This window comes from Misgurnus anguillicaudatus, chromosome 15, assembly GCF_027580225.2.
Source record: "Misgurnus anguillicaudatus chromosome 15, ASM2758022v2, whole genome shotgun sequence".
In the NCBI taxonomy this organism is placed as follows: domain Eukaryota; kingdom Metazoa; phylum Chordata; class Actinopteri; order Cypriniformes; family Cobitidae; genus Misgurnus; species Misgurnus anguillicaudatus.
The window spans coordinates 1,677,215-1,695,449 of record NC_073351.2 but is presented as its reverse complement, the minus strand read 5'-3'; the positions used below and the strand labels follow the sequence as shown (position 1 = coordinate 1,695,449).

The 18,235-nt window shown below is 36.3% G+C and overlaps 1 protein-coding gene across 1 annotated transcript in view; it reads right to left on the bottom strand.

Annotated features, from left to right (window-relative positions):
* Nucleotides 1-18,235, bottom strand: part of dusp22a (dual specificity phosphatase 22a) — a 390,938-nt gene that overhangs the window by 10,948 nt on the left and 361,755 nt on the right. The window contains exons 5-7 of the mRNA XM_073853283.1: nt 18,154-18,203; nt 11,168-11,235; nt 9,794-9,972 (exon numbers count right to left, since the gene is read on the bottom strand). Of these exons, the coding sequence (XP_073709384.1) occupies nt 9,794-9,972; nt 11,168-11,235; nt 18,154-18,203 (297 nt within the window). The remainder of the gene's footprint in view (nt 1-9,793; nt 9,973-11,167; nt 11,236-18,153; nt 18,204-18,235) is intronic.

Sequence of the window (18,235 nt, the reverse complement as noted above, 5' to 3'; positions counted from 1 at the left end):
TCCCTTGCGATGCAACAAGGGAAGAAACAGCATGCATGTCGCAACCATCCCCTACACTGATCTCCTGTAATATCCTAACATGCAGCGTTCATCATGGAGCAGGGACCTTTGATTTTGAGCCCTATGCTCATATATCTCCACCTCCCAGAGGAGAAAAACTCAATAGGATTGAGGAAAGGAGAGTAAGGTGGTAGGAACACCATGACCATCCTTGGATGAGTAGTGAACCAGTCCCTGATTAGCAGGCCACGGTAGAAATTCACATTGTCCCATACAATGACATATTGTGGTAGGTGAGGCCCGACGAGACCTTTCTCATTTTGAGGGATCAAATCAAACTGAAGGCGGTCCAAGAAGATGAGGAGCATCTGTGTATAGTATGGGCCAAGACTGGGGATGTGAGTGGCCACACCATTCTCAGATATGGCATCAAACATAGTAATATTGCCCCCTCACTGGCCTCGGACATCCACCATGGCCCGGTGGGCAATAATTTTATGGCCACGTCTTCGGCCCTTGGCCAGGTTGAAGCCAGCTTCATCCACAAACACGAGGATGTGAGGGGCCTCGTTTCCTTCCAATGCCATTATTCTCTACAAAAGCGTAAACTCCTACTTTGTTAGTCAAGTTTTAGTTTTCCCTGACTGTCAATTGCTGTAATAAATTTATCAAATGTTCAAAGCATTCATATATGTTATTCATGGTATTATGTTCTTGACTCATTTTGCCAATTGAACAGACTATTGTGCATGTGATGACTTATACAATGAAATAACGCTGACACATTTTGGAGTAAACAACCATTAGACTGAGAATCAACCAATCAGTTTAGATCAACAAGATCTATTCACTTGGAAATTCTGCTAAATGTAGGCTAACTGTACTTAATCAGTTGCAAAGATGTACTGAGCTATTGAGACATGTACTTAGATATTTGCAATTTGATGAAATGAATGAGAAATTCAATTCTGTTGTGAACACTTGCCACGTGGTTTGGAGGTTTGTCCATGTTGTTTTGAGAATGTAATTTCTGTTTCAAGAAATGAGCCAAACCAATGGAGAAAAACTGTAAGATACTGTTTGTATCTTAATAAAATAGATTGAAATATAAATTTGGATGGACATTAAAACTTCTAACACAACAAGTCTGGTGGTGGTCGCTCTGCAGGTACATGCATGAAAAGTCCCACCCATTTGCTTTCTGAAAATTTCTCAATTCTTATATTACTAGACCTTAGTGCAGCCTTTGACACAATATATCACACAATCTTACTCAATAGACTTGAAAACTATGTTGGCATAAGTGGTCAGGCATTAGTCTGGTTTAGATCATATTTATCCGATCGCTATCACTATGAACATGTAAATGTGAAATTAAATCAAATTAGAATATCAATTTTCAACATATACAACAGCATTAGCAGCAGAACAAAAGTAACAAGTGTTACTTTCGACCCGACAGGATCTCCTCACATTTAAACCCGATTTACTTTTATTTTGAAAAACTCAGAGATGTCAAACTTCAGGATGTGTTAGAGCACTAAATAACTTGTAGATTGATCAGTACTGTAACACATGAAACCAGAAACACAACGCGTTATAAGAACAAAATGACCGCTTTAGGAATTTACTTATCATGGTTGAAAACACCTTTCTGGATCTACATGCGGAAAATGGTGAGTAAATAACGTGATATTTGTCATGTCTGTCAGGGGTTGTGTGCCTAAGATGCTGTCGTAGTTTGGGATGCAAATGTTTTTATTAGGGCTCGGAGAAAATAGCGTTGTTACTTTCGTCCCGCGTTACTTTTGCCCCGGTTCACCCCTACATGTTTATTTAAGCAATATCGCTCGAGTAGGAGTGTGATATAGCTCTATATCATCACGGCTGTGATTAGGCTAGAGGCACGAGGCCGTAGGCCGAGTGCCGGAGGCAATCACAGCCGTGATGATATAAAGCTATATCACACGACTCCGAGAGCGATATTGCTTTTATACAACAGTTCGACGGCACACGTTTGAAAAACGAAAACTAGAAAACAACAACGGAGTTATTTTAAAAGCCTCTTTGTTTGAGAACTACTTCTTTCGCCACGGATTTGAGGGCTGCCAGAATGACAGGTAACACTTTCGGCTGCTTTGAATCTCATAATAACTCAATGGACGGATAGGCGTTTCTTTATATTAATGTTTCTTGGTCACAAAGTGTAGTTTTAAGATTAGTTCAGTCGAGAATATATATTTATTATATTTAAATCTACAGTCGATTAGTAAAGATGTTTGAACGTTTGCTTAGAAAGATTCGGCATGTGAGAACCAGAGCCATGAGCGGATATGTGTTCACTCGACCGACTGACCACCCCCCTATCTGGGCTACATTTCTGACAGGGATTCCCTGGCTCTGATATTCGCCTTGTTTGTTTTTGATGTTCAAAATGAGATCAAATCAGCAGTATTTGGTGTCATGATCAAACTATTACTTGTTTTTTTTATTCATATTTAGTGTCTTTTGTGTTGTTATTGTTTTGGCGCGAGGTAAAAGTTAATAAAACTATACTTATATAATGTTACTATTTGTTTCCCATTTACTCTTAACGCGATACGAGCACTCGATTATTATTAAACTTTGTTCTTGTCAGTACTATATAAAACTTTTTTTTATAAGTGTAAGAGAGATGTTTTTGCATGCTGCTTATAAATATACCAGTGGTGATATCTCAACACATGTTTTAATAGTCAAGTCACGATAAAGTAAATGATCAATGTCCACATTTAAAAGCTGCGGTGCTTACCTGCAGTTCCACGATGTTTTTGCATTCTGATAAGAGATATAGACCAGTTCAAATGATGTAAACAACACTGGTCCAGAAACACTTCCTGTTACAGTTTGTGACAGTTATTTTTTTATTTCACATGTATTATTATCTTTAAGATGTTTGTTTAACTTCAGTTAATTCAGGTTTATATGTTCTGTTGTTTTATTTTATCCCAACGTTTATCTAGTGTTAAAAAACGGAAACAGGAAGTGCTTCTAGACCAGTGTTGTTTACATCTTTTGAAATGGTCTATAGCTCCAGAAGAAAAACCGAGTGTTTACATTCCTCTTTCCAAGTGTCCACACGATGTGACAAGACATTAATCCCATTAAGTTAAACGTAACATCCAAGAGCGCTGATCTTTAACGGAATAATAACTTCCGATTGGGATTCACAGACTGATTTACGAGCTAGTGAACTAATAAGACACACGGAGAGTGTTTAAAAACAGCACGTCTGTGTTCCATTAAGAGATGAGCCTGCTTAGGACCTCCATTCACTAGGTGGCGGAATGATACGAAAGGTGAAGCGGTTACAGTGCCGTTATCAGCACAATATCGCATAGCTCTTAGCCAATCAGATTCGAGAACCAGAAAGAACTGTTGTATAAAGAGAGATAAATCAGGGTAAAGTACAGCCCATATCAATAAAGATAAAGTTTTTAAACTGCTGGAAGAGAAGAAACTCAGGTGTTCAAGTCATCCAGGATTTTCCCCTGCCACAACCCTGCCGCCTTGACTCATCCGCCTCTGCCCACAGCTCCTCACACTTCTTCACTTCTCTCTAGGCATCGGAAGCCAAAAAAAAATGTGTGTTTAATTAAACAATTGCTTTTATAGCCTTAAAACTTTGTCTAACATGTCATTGGTCTTAAAATGTGATTGGATCTTGACTCACCGAATGACTCTGACGCTCATATCTCTGGGCTCCTTGAGCATGTCCACAAGGCTTTGAAAATGAGCATAGCTTCGCAAGAGTTTGGACACTGGTGTCAGACCTTTTTCATTTACTCTACATATAAAAAAATAAATGATTGCAATTGCCTAGTCTGACAAGTGGAGGAGAGCTACGGCAGCTGTTGCTACATCTGTCATATGGGCATTTCCAATGTTTTTAGTTTTCCACTGTCAACAAAGAGGACTCTGTTGCTACTCTCTCTCTACATAAAAAAGAACATATCAGGGTCATAATCTATTTTAAATCAAATCTTTATAAAACTATAACACTACTTTGCCAAAAAAGTAAGCTTTGTGCCAGATAAATTACTTTATATAACATTTGTCTTCAACTTTCTTCAAATGTATGCGATAAAAACGTACGATTCACTCGGTTCTAATCTATAATGTGTGCTCCTCATGTGGCGACCAATTTAGGTCACACTTAAAGCAAACAACGGTTTATTCTCTATTAAAGTCACTCAACATTACAAAATCTGTAAGTGTCTTTAATATATGATGCTAACCGTTAAGTATACAAGATGCACTAACCTTCAGCGAGGATTTTGTTTGGTGTATCGCTGCATCACCGACATAAGCTGGTCTGTGGCCAAGGATACGATCTGATAAATGGTACCACTTGATTGTTTTGTGGTCTGAACCACTCTGACAGTCTTTGTTGTGGTTATTCTTTTGTAGTTCTGTTTTAGTTTCTTTTTCTTTCATGGAGCTAGCTGAACAAGAGATATACATGTAGCCTAAATATTTTTATGTTTACTATGTCCTATTAAAATTGCACTGGACTCCCTCCAAGCATACCAGACAACTCAGATGTTTTACTGACTTCAAACCCAGAAGTGAACATCTGGAATGGCAAATGAAGTCGCTATCTGACCTCTCAAACTCGGGGCAGATCTATTAATCCTGACCTCAGCAAGACGCTTCATTTGTCGTGTGTAAGGATGGCGGCTAGCTCGTCACAGCCTTATGTGTACCGGAAACAAACTTTAAACTATTTTTACACCATGTAATATGTATAAACATGAATTTTGAAATATCCAGTACATGGATAGTTTCTGCCATAATTGGCACAAGAGCACAAATGTCTCTCGCCGTCTACGCATTGAGGTCGGAGGAAGGATATTTAACGTCATAATATCCGAATTCCGAGATGTCTGGAATTCATCATTAGACCCTTTCTCACCAAAATGCATTCCTGAACTAAAATTGTTTCCGGTGTTTGCGGTCTGAACACAACAAAAAGCAGGTACTTCCGGAAAATGGTTCTGGAACTACAAAACAGTTCCTGCGTTGCAAAAGGTAGCCCTAAAGGCTGGTGCAAGCCGGCTCCTCATATATGTGGATATCTGTGGGGGGGGGGTCGCCAAATCTCAAATACATTAATTATCAGCAATACAGAATGCAAAGTTTCTGACCATCGAAAATTGTCAGGAAATTTGCACTTGGAGCCACATCGAGGGCCAAATATCTATGGCACTGTAGTATAGAGCCATGTAAGTATAGATACCACAAGACAAGTTTGTTATTATGAAAACATGAATACATCTTGAGTTACAGACATATACATTTTGGAAAGACACACAAAGTGCTTTATCTCAGATTAACTAGCATAATCCTTGTTGCTGTTCAATTGTGACAAAGTCAACAGATTCTACTTATAGACCTACCAATCTCTATGTAGAAATAAAATAATGATGCCACCCCAACCCTTCTGTAATTTGGCCCCAAATTGTAGAAGAAAATTATCATTTTGACATCTTTTAAAATGAGTGGATTACTTAGTAAATACATCCATGGCATTCAATATTTCAGCATTGTTTTACTTTATTTTACATTACTTTATCCAGAAAAGAATAATCAAAATAAAATTTTCGGCCATGGGGAAGTTTTTAAAATTTGTTTGATTTAACGTGGAATGACCCTTTATTTGACTGTTTAGGCACAAGCTCCTGCTGACATGGTCATTGACAGAAGACTTCTTGTGACAAAGAACTACAAAACAATTGAACAATTGCTTTATATTGTATTACATTATTGACATCACTTGAACAACATCTGCATCCTTATGAAAATAATACATTATGGGGCGGTTTCCCGGACAAGGATTAAATTAGTCCTAGACTAAAATAAATTTAAGAGCTGTCCAAACTGAAAACAACTTTCAGTGACATATCTTAAAATATATCAGCGCTCTTTGTTTTGCCTCAGAATGCACGCCAGTAATGTTTTAAGTAAGGCATGTTTATTAAAACTAGTTATATTCCTGGCTCAAGCTAATCTCTGTCCAGGAAACCACCCCTATAACATACTATTTATGCAATTTATGCTATTTATTACATTTTTGCAATTTTTCTGCATTGAAATGAAAAACTGTGCAGGATCACAAAGAAATGTGTCAGATGTGTCTGTTGATTTTACGTTGCATTTAGTGATTGCAAATAATGAAAATCTGTAGAGACTGTATATTGTTAACAACATTCTCAGGCTGAAAAATCAACCAGCATACAGTGAACACTATTTTTAGCAGAGCTCATGTCGCAGTCTTTGGCACTAATGACATTCACGTGATAAGCAGTGCTGATCTAATGCAATATCAGCAAGTCCCCATAAACCAGAGTTCCCCTTATTCACTTATTTACACATTCAACATACACTCACAGTCCCACTAATGCTCAAAACACTTTTTAAATGTTTGTTACTTTAAATTTCTACACCCAATACAGAACTTTGCGTACAGCAAATGAGCAGCACCTTGTGATACCTTCAGAAAAGGGCACAAAATTACTTTCCTGCTCATTCTTCTATACTCCTTGCTGGTGGAATGAACTTACACACGCAGTCTGGTCAACATCTCTCACACCATTAAAAAATAATTAAAAACGAATTAAAAACAAAAGTACATCTTGACTGCTTTTCAATTTCATTTATCTTCTATTTCAAAAAAACTATCTTCATCTCTTTCTTTCAACAGGCATTGTTTCGGCCTCCAAATGACAAATCTATTTATTTTTTCCTAATCTTTGGATAAAAGTGTCTTTTAAATGTCTAAATGTAAATTTCTCAAATGAGATGTAAAACAGTTCCAACAGGAAACCCTCTTTCACTGAAAATACAGATAAAATCAAAGCAGATGGAATACTATTAGAATAAAAGCTTGTGTCAATTACACTGTAAACAAACACCTTTTTGAAAATTGCGAACAAAAGATGTATTTTCGTTTTTTTTTTTCTTTGGAAGTGATGTCTCTAATCCTAATGTATTTTTCTGTTCATTAGAAGACTGCTAAAGGCCGATGTAACAGGTGCCATATTATTTCTAGAAACAATTTGTAGTAAGCTTTGTATTTTAAAACCTAAGTATAACTGTATGGGACAGCCTGTGAATACCTATATGGGTGATTCTCACGAAACCATTGAAATACCACGGCACTAATGATTTTAGCTTTAAAATGTGTAATATAGTAACATTAAAAAGCATCAGAATTAACACAATACTGTGTTCTACCCTGCACAATGTGTGATTTCAACATAAGAATTTATAATTGTAAATTTTATCTCATTTTCTGCTGAAATTCTCATTACCGCAATGTGTCCGGCTGTGTTTGAACATGCATTATGTTGTAATTTAATCAAATTAACACAAAAATATTAAGAAAAAAAAATAAATGGATGTTTTGCTAGACTACTTTAGATGACAGAAAAAATATTTACTGAATATTCATGTATAATAATAATGAAGAAAAATTAAGAAAATGATGTGTCCATGCCTGATGTTCTCATCCTCCGCAACACTTTTTGAGAACAGTTTAAGCACACATACAGAATTTTAATAAAGTTTGATTTTGAGTGACCAAGCACATTGACCAGTTACTTCAAGATGGCTACCAGATAAGATCATTTTTTTACAGTTAATTTGAAATATTGTCTTGTCAGAATGCTTACACGACATTTTGATTATCATTACCACAACAGATGCTTATTAAATGTTCATTTAATTAATAAAAGCATAATACTTTGATTTTAAATGCATGTGCAGAATCTCCAAATTATGTTCTTTCAGGTTTGTCATGTCATTTTGAAAATATGTCAGTGTTGATGTTTTCTGACTGTTGCGGTAATGAGATTTTTTAGGACTAATTTTTTAAATTATGTTACAAAAAGTGTTAAATGATAAGTAAAAGTTTTTAAATTAATGTTCCCATTTACTCCAGACTTTGTTTTTCAATGTCTGGTGGGAAAAAAAGTAAATTTAAGCAATTTTTACATTTTCATGCTTGACATTTTTAAAACCAAGTTTTCGTGAGAATCACCCATATAGATATTTTAAATCTTATAGTTATTCCATAAAAACTATGAAACTTTCGAAACAACTGCTGTCTTTCTACACCATCTGCAATATCTGAATGGCGGAGACTGAACATTCGAATTGAAATGTCTTTTGGAAACCCTAAAACTGGCCAACCCATTATTTGGTCTTACACCAATCATATTAGCCAGTAACCTCATTTGTAGACCGATTCATCTTATTTTATCAGTAATCTGTTGTTGTTTCTCTTGAGTAATTGAGTAAATTAGCAATCTGTTTTTCTCGCAACTTATTAAGGCCATTTTATTTACAAGAAACCACAGAAAACAGATTGTTGTTCTCTGGTTGCTGGTCAAGCATCATTTTCCAGTGGAACTGACATAAAGCCTCCACAAATGAAGGCCAACTTTGGACCCAGAGGAAAACATCTTGTATGAGTATAACCCGTCAGTCTCGTGGCAGTGACCTGGAGCAAACAGTGAACCCTCTACCAATCCCTTATGCACAAAATACTTTCATCTGTGAAAAATGTTCAGCAGGTTTAGCCATGAGTACGTAAGGGATGTGAAATAGTTACTAGAGATGTAACGATCGACTGGCAAGAGACTGGGAACTGGTCAGTCAGTCTCACAACATTCCAATTTCAAGCCGGTCCTTTTGTTACCAGGTGCAAAATGTACAGCGCCATCACAAGTTTAATGCATTATCATCTCATATTTAAACATAAAATGTCAAGAGATACCAGAGAGCCATACGAGCATTACATCTTGATTGAGAAAGGTGAGAGCACGAAACAGCTAATCGCTAAAATGATAGCAAAAGACTTAAAGCTGCTTATTATGAATCCTTGTGCTGTGACTGGGTGTGTTTTAAAGCGTGATGTTATGATGGTGTGCATTCACAACAAGAGTTAAACTTTCTATCCAGTACATAACTTAGTTTAAGTTTTGCATGTTGTGCAAATAGATGCACATTTTATAAGACTGATATGTGTGGTGTGGAGCATTCGCGGACCCGGACAGGGTATTTGAACATCCCATATTTGAACATCTAACAATGTCAGTGAGCCTGACTGAATATGAGAGCACTTTATTTTGTGATGTGTTCAAATGAAAGAAGTTCATGTCATTAAATGCCGTTTGAAGTGCAATGTTTAATAATTTCTTTAATGATGAAAATGAAGTTTTATGTTTTATTAAAGGGATAGTTCACCCAAACATTAAAATTCTCATCATTTACTCACTCTCTTATACAGGTGTTTTTACAAACCTGTATACATGTCTTTGTTTTGATTAACACAAAGAAAGATATTTTTAGGAATGTTTGTAACCAAACAGATTATGAGCCCCATTCACTTGCATAGTAAAAAGAGAATACTATGGAAGTGAATGGGGCTCATGAATAGTTTGGTTACAAACATTCCTCAAAATATCTTTATATTTTATTATAATTTATACAGGTTTGTAGCAACATGAGAGTGAGTCAATTATGATAATTTTCATTTTTTTGGCGAACTATCCCTTTAAAGAAAAGTGTATTTTTGTTTGTAGCTTATATGCTGTCAATTACAGTTCGTAGAAAGAAAACCGGAATAGGCAAAAAGCGGTATCGGCAGGTCACACCTACAGAGAAATCTGAATCGGTCAAGAAAGTTGCAATCCGTGCATCTCTACTAGTGACAAGTGTACATGCAGATTTTGTAACAGATGAAATGTACCTCAGACACATGTTTCATCTGAAACTCCTGAAGCTGTTGCTGGAAGCCATTATTTGGGCCCACAAAGGATCTCACAGCCTTCACAGCATTCAGACACTCCTCCCAGCCGTAAGAAGTGACGGTCATGAGGTAAGCTACTACCATGGTAGTGCTGCGAGACACTCCAGCAAGACAATGAAAACGTAAGAGGTTCAAACATGTTGAGGCAAGACTTACAATGTAAAAAATAACATATGTAATAATTTGGCATTAAGTTCAGGTTCATTTAAACAGACTGTTAAGTCAGTCTAGACCAGTGTTTCCCAACTCCAGTCCTTACGTATGGAACGATTTTCACATGCAAAAAAGTATATATATATACTGTGTACCAGTGGTCTCCAACATGGTGCCCGTGGGTGACCACACAGAGTATGTGAGGTGCCCAACAAAGCACATTCTATTAAAGGGATAGTTCGGCCAAAAATGATATTAAACCCATGATTTACTCACCCCGAAGCTGTCCGAGATGCATATGTCCATCATTTTTCAGACAAACACATTTTCATTGCATATATCCTTCCCCAAAGAAATCCAAATGGCTCCAGGATGATAAACAAAGGTCTTCTGAGGGTAATCCGTGCAGTGTTGTTGTAGAAATATCCATATTTAAAACTTTACAAAAGAAAATAACTAGCTGAATTTAAGAGAGAGTATCAGCGTAGTGTAAACACTTTTCTTAGTGACGCATGACAAATTCGGAGGGCGGGGGCACAGAGCAGCAGCAGAGTAACCTCCGTAAACTGCGTACGCTCTCATCTTGAATGCGGACGCGACCAAGATGGCGGCATTACCGGAAGCTAGACATTTTCGTCCACAAAGTTCTAAATGTGGACACCTCCACAACAAAACGGCGGGGACCACCCTCAGAAGGCCTTTGTTTATCATCGTGGAGCCGTTGGGATTTATTTTGTGAAGGATAGATGCAAATTTTTGCTCAACCCTACAAAGTGGCAATTTTAACATGCTATAATTAATGATCTGTGAGATATTTTGAGCTAAAACTTCAAATATGTTCTCTGGGAACACCAAAGATATATTTTACATCTTAAAAAAAGTCTTGTGAATAAGTCAACTAATAGCTGCAATAGTCAAATAAATCTGCAAGCGTATAATAAAGATGTAAGTTCTTGTCAAATTTGTTAGAAACATAATGTGTGTTTTGCTGATGAGGGCATCAACTGAAGTTGGAAAACACTGGTGTAGACTGTAATACTGGAAATGGTAAGAAAGCAATGATGATGCAACTAGACAAACAAGGTGTTCCAGTTAAACCACTGTTCCTGACAAAGCTCACACACTGTTTTTATAACACTAATGAACTGGCTTACCAATGAACTAGACATGCCCCTCCATTGAGTCGACTCTCGTGGATAAAGCGAATACACTCTTTAAAATGTTGTGACCTGTAAAATAACAAAAAACAAATCTCCTTTTCTATTAAAGCCACAATAAAAGCAGAAAGTAGATACATTAACAACATTTAAATGAAAGATATGGGTAAGTATGATTATAGTCATTCAGTGATTTTTTTTAGGTGAAAATGTGGGTTTTAAACAATGTGGGAATAACATATTTTATAGAACAATCATGTAAAATCTGTATAGAAGATGTCTACTTCAAAGTAGTTCACCGTTTAGTATTAAAATGTATCAATTTTTATTATTTCTTTTTGTTTGTTTATAAATCTTACAGTTCAAACAATATTAGACAATATATTCAGAATATATCTGGTTTGTTTTTTGTTTGTTATATTAACTACAAAGGAAATACCAGTTGCCTCTGGCTTGATCCTTGGTCGACTAAAACACTGACAAATAACGACACGTTTACCTTACTGCACTGCAAAAAAATGCAGCATTTTTGTCAAATCAACATACAGTGAGTAAAATAAGTATTTGAACACACTGCTATTTTGCAAGTTCTCCCACTTAGAAATCATGGAGGGGTCTGAAATTGTCATCGTAGGTGCACTGTGACAGACATAATCAAAAAACAATCCAGAAATCACAATGTATGATTTTTTTTAACTATTTATTTGTACAATACAGCTGCAAATAAGTATTTGAACACCTGAGAAAGTCAATGTTAATATTTGGTACAGTAGCCTTTGTTTGCAATTTCAGAGGTCAAACGTTTCCTGTAGTTTTTCAGCAGGTTTGCACACACTGCAGGAGGGATTTTGGCCCACTCTTCCACTCAGATCTTCTCTAGATCAGTCAGGTTTTTGGCCTGTCGCTGAGAAACACGGAGTTTGAGCTCCCTCCAAAGATTCTCTATTGGGTTTAGGTCTGGAGACTGGCTAGGCCACGCCAGAACCTTGATATGCTTCTTATAGAGCCACTCATTGGTTATCCTGGCTGTGTGCTTCGGGTCATTGTCATGTTGGAAGACCCAGCCTCGACCCATCTTCAAATGCTCTAACTGAGGAAGGGAGGTTGTTCCCCAAAATCTCGCAATACATGGCCCCCGTCATCCTCTCTTTAATACAGTGCAGTCGCCCTGTCCCATGTGCAGAAAAACACCCCCAAAACATGATGCTAGCACCCCCATGCTTCACAGTAGGGATGGTGTTCTTGGGATGGTACTCATCATTCTTCTTCCTCCAAACACGTTTAGTGGGTCTCATCTGATCACATGATGACTTTAATAAAACACAAAAAAACACTCCTGTCTGAAGTGACGTTAAAGGAACAGTATGTAAGAAATTTATATCAATGAATCATGAAATGGCCCTGATATGTCACTAGACATTAAGAAATCATGTTCATTTCAAATACTTATATCATTGACAACAGTGGTCTGGCCAGGATATTGTCATTTAAAAAGTGGAGTTGCAGCCCTCAACTGATGTTATGTTGTCATTTTGGGTATTGTTCCTTTAAACTACTTTTAGTTACCTCTAGGAGGAAGGCCATATTCAATTTATGAGCAGAATGAAATAAGCCAAAACTCCACAGAATGTTGAACTGAAATGACCAGGGAATTTAAAACATTACAATTCAATAGAATTAAACACTGGCAAAATTATTTACAAAACATAATAGCATGCCTTATGTTTTGACCTGACATTTCAATTTTCATCTGAAAGTTGGAAAAATCAGCTTCTAATTGATACTAAAACATGCGTTTCTAGACATTTTTGAAGTTTGGAGGTGGAAGGCGGTTAAATATATTAGGAATGTTATAAGCACATCATAAAAACCAAATATTTACTTTTAAATCATTAGAAAAGTAAAAAAAACAGGTAAGATTGTGAAACATGCAATTGCAAAAACATGCAATGTGCTGATTTCCCAATCTAGCTAAAAACCTACTACAAAAAAATCTCACAACCCCAAATTGTACTGTTTTATAGGTTAAAGACAACTAATGAATAAAAAAAAAGTTTCAATTTATTATACATAACAACATACTGAGTGATTTGGTATCTACATATTTATGGAATTAATATGCTTTAGGGTTCAGATCTGGTACTAGTTATTACACAGTTATTCTAGCACATACAAGTGGAAGAAAACTGTAAACTATATTTATAAAATTTTATTGAAAAATTGTTTTCCAAATATATTAAAATTAACAAAATAAACAACTAAACATAACCTAATAAATCATTATAACTCTATTTGCTGTATTAAAATTGGTGCCACGCAACACATTTGCAAAACTTAAAAACATGAAAATATGAAACTAAAAGTTTTTTCAAGGAACTTTCCATGACCTTGAATATTAATGCCCAATAGTTTGAACTAAAAGCAAACAAAAAAAGAGGAAGAGACTTTCCTTTCCTTTAGATTTCTTTGTCACAGGTCACATGTCAGTGTGAATAAAAATTCTTTCATTATTTGCCTGCCCTCAAGTTTTTCCAAAACTGTATCAATTTCTTTGTTCTGCAAAGTAAATAATGAGAGAATTTATTTTTTCGTGAACTATCCCTTTAAACAGTGGCTAGCAGATATGCTAAACACATTTTTTGATATAAAGTGTACTTCATTAAAAATCTGAGTTTGTGTGCCACTCGTTTAGGAGAATGTGATGAAATATCCAGACTGACCGTTATCTTTTTGAAGCTGAGGGATTGTGACAGAGGGGTTTTAATAGTGTATGGTTTCCTTCCCTCTGGATTGCATAAGGGGATGGTGTCTCACACAGATAGCACACATACATCACCCAGACATCTAATCTAAACAAATGTCATTTTAAGAGTTCTTGCACATACATTTCTAAAAGATCCAGATCCAGGTCCAGACATTCAACAGATGATTGCAAGATTGACAATGTTTGTGAATCTTCCTTTTTATTGTTTGTACACAATAACTACATTTTCACAACACCTTTATGAATTTGGAAGATGTTTTGTTTCAAAGCCATTCAAGCTATACATTTATCAGTATGTGTGTTCTGGGATCAACCCTTTGAAAAACTCTAACAGTTGAGTGACAGAAACATATGGGATATGATTAGACAATTATGGTTTTTACATTTAATGTTTTTGTTTAATTATGTTTTACGGCTACTAAACCCCATGGCCTGAAACAGCATTTAATCTGGTGTGTAACACAGACTGATAAAAAATGTTTTTTTTTCTGGATTATTAGTTACAATGTGACTCATGGGCTTGTATTTAACCCCTTAGCATCCCTGCACTCTAAGAAAGGATGTGTTAATTTTTACAAATTTTTTGTGTTGTGCTATTTAGGCAGCTGCATATATGAAATAAAAACACCTAACCTGAAAAAAATTCTAACAAAAGGTTTCTCAGCTGTTTTTGTAGTATTAGGTGCCCCTAATAACATACTATAAGTTTACCAAAGTTTGACCACTAGAAAGGTGTAATTTTCAAGATGGCGTCCAAGTCAGGCAGGAAGTCCTTAAAATAACTCCTTTATTATTTGAGCTAGCCAAGTAATCTTGGTGTCTAACCCCATGATTTATGGGTCTATAAATCCATTGGACTTGTCTAAATTTCACTGACATGATTACATACTTATGGAATACATGATTTTGTGAGATTAGTGTAAGGTTTTATCCTTGTTTGGGATGAACCAGAGATGCAAATGATGTAGCCTATGCCATGAAACTCCTAGTCAATATGTGTTTTAGACACATATCCATTTCTTTCTAAAACACAGACTTGACATTTAATGTAAAATGTATTGCACCAAAAAATTATCATAAACTCTGATCATAAACAACTCTGAATTAGACCGAACAGAAGCCTGTGTGTGAGCCCTCTAAAATGGTTATTCATTTCAATTTCAATAAGGTATTACATATGTAATGCATCCTCTATAGATATTTTGAATGTTAAAGTTGCATTATACTAAACCTAACAAAACTAAATTCACAATTGTTAGCAAAGATGGTGGAAGAGAATACTGACATATTGCTTGCCTCATTGAAATGTTGGTGGCAGCACAGTGTATTCCATTTTGTTCACACACCACTACCCAGATTTGGGGATGGAAACTGGTGGACAACCATGATGAAGCTTTTCAGCTGACTTTTGGGGGCTTTTACTGGGAACAGTACATTGTAAACAACACTTTTTTTTAGTACAACCTCAGTTGACGTTCCAAGCCAGCTGAGCTGATGCTACAACGTGATGTGAAAGCACTGTAGATAACTGATTTGTCTGAGAGAATCATCTTTTCCAGCGTCATCACTAAATGCAAGATTAGTTTTATCGTAGGAGCCAATGTTGTAGTGGGCAGCACTCCAACATGTGGTGCTTTTGCACTTTCGGCAACCCGAGTTCGATTCCCGGCTTGTGGTCATTTGCAGATCCCTTACCCTCAACCTCCCTGTACGTTCCTGTCCTCTCCTCTATCACTGTTTAAATAAAAGACCAAAAATATAACTTTATAAAGATATATTTTTAAATATAACTTGAACCTTTAACTGCCCCCCACCTTCATCTGGCTTAATAGCTGACGATTTTGCTTCTTTCTTTGTGAAGAAAAGTAACACTATCAGCAGTCCGTTCTCTGCGCTGCCACCTCTTGCACATGCTCAAACTCCTGATGCATGTTTGCTCCCCTCTTTATCTCTTCTAGTGGAACAAGATGTTTCCACAATCTTTGTTTATAACAACCTGAATACCTGCCCACTAGATCCCATGACCACACAACTCCTTCAGGCCATTCCTCCATTGGTTATCCCTGCTCTCACCCACATGATCAACTCATCTCTTTCCACTGGTACATTCCCCACAGCTTTTAAAGAGGCCCGGATAACACCACTGCTGAAGAAACCCAAAATGAATCCTGCAATGTTAGAAAACTACAGACCAGTATCTCTCCTGGCCTTCATTGCTAAGACTCTTGAGCGTGTGGTACTCCAAGCCAGCACAATCAAACCCACTCCGAAGTGGTACTAAACTTAAAAGCTAACCAAGCCAAAGTAAAGTGAGCTTGCACAACCCGACCTGTGGGGTCTATGCAATGGAAAGACTGCTGCTCCAGAAAGCCTCCTGCAGATGATCCACTGTATCTGCACAACTGTCTGCCGAACACAACAGTGCAGTTGCAGGGCATATGGACTACTTCTGGACCATGTCAAGTTGGGAATTGTGAGAATCACTATAATCAACCTCTATGGGAAAAAGAGTGTGACGACTAATGGTAAATCTAGTGAAGGTCACAGTGCAAAAAATTATACAAAATAAACCAGAATAAGAGGAAACAACTGAAGAAAATAAAAAAGATGTGTATACATAAGAAAAGTATTAAAAAAGTAAAAAACACATTCTAAAATTTTAAAAAAATAAAAAAATAAAAGGGGTTAACGGTACTGAGCCTTCACATGGCAGCCCTCTTTTGACTAATTTTACAGTACCACACAGTTATAATGAATTAATTTTTTATAAGAATCAAAAGAATGGTATTGAACTACAGAAACCACCAAATCAAGGCAAATCAATATGGGAAAGGAGAAATATGCAGTTTCTTGCACTTGTTTTTCACATAAATATGCTTGTAACCAATTTCTTTAATATATAATTGTACTTGTAATCACTTATTTATTATTCAAATATGCTTATTAAAATATTACATGGTCAAAACATGTATCCGGCACCGGTATTCCTGGTTTAGGGGGAATACAATGGAGTAATGGTCATTTTAAGGACCTGACAGCCGCCATCTTGAAAATTGAGCCTTTCTTGGAGTCAAACTTTGGCAAACTTTTTCTATGTTCTTAAGTACATCCGATACAACTGTAAACCACCGAGAAACCTTTCGTTATAATTATTTAGGGTCAAACCATATTTGCAGCTGACTAATTTAACACATTATGGGGTGGTTTCCCGGACAGGGATTAGCTTAAACCAGGACTAGGCTGTAGATTAATTAGGAAATATAACTAGTTTTAACAAACATGCCTTACTAAAAACGTTACCTGTGCGCATTTTGAAGTAAAATAAAGGGCCCTGATGTATTTTAAGATATGTAAGTGTAAGTTGTTTTCAGTTTGGACAGCTCTTTCATTTATTTTAGTCTAGGACTAGTCTAATCTCTGTCCGGGAAACTGCCCCTATGTGTCAAACATGCATTTTAATCTGGGATTAGTCTTCAGACCTGTCTGGGAAACCACCCCTTAATATGTCATTTTGTGTTGATTTTGTGTTCAAATAAATAATTGAAACAAAACAAGACATCCCTAATAAGAACCTAATATTGCACCTGCTGTGTTCATTGTATCTTAAAATGGTTTACATCATTCAAACCACAAAAATCTCAGCTCTCCAAGCATGTGTGACATGTTTAGCTTTTTGTTTTTGAGTTGTTGTATTTCATAAAGTTTACAGTCAAAGCATGCATATTTTCACCTACGGTCCACTGGAACTTTATTTAATGTACTTTTTTGTCCTCATTTCATTTATATTGGATTCTGGATTGTTCATGATAATGCTAATTTATGCTCTGCTGAAATAAACCTTCAGCTGTTATATGAATTGACAGTATGAGTCATTGGTCTGAAGCCTTTCAAGAACACAATTATCTCTAAGAAACTTCTGTAGGTTCGGCCGTCTGAACAGGTACACAAGTACCATTAAGAATATAGTTACACGACACATGCTTGAAACAAACCCTTTAACTGAGGAAAACCCAGCTTTGTTATACTGTTGTGATAATGTCTATCCATATGCACGAATACCAGAGTCATGTGACTGTGAGGAAATGTGAGAAACAGCTGTAGTTTTCTAGTAGTATCTAAACTCAGCAATTAAATGAAAGCAGCTTTATATCTACATAAATATTGTACATATTTATAAACTGTTTGTGTGTATTGAAAAAAGGTTTTGTGGTATGTGCAAGACTCACAGATTTTGGCTAGAGGCATCGGCTGCATTGATGCACAGATAGGTCATGTCCTGTTAATGAGAAAAAAAACACATTATTAACA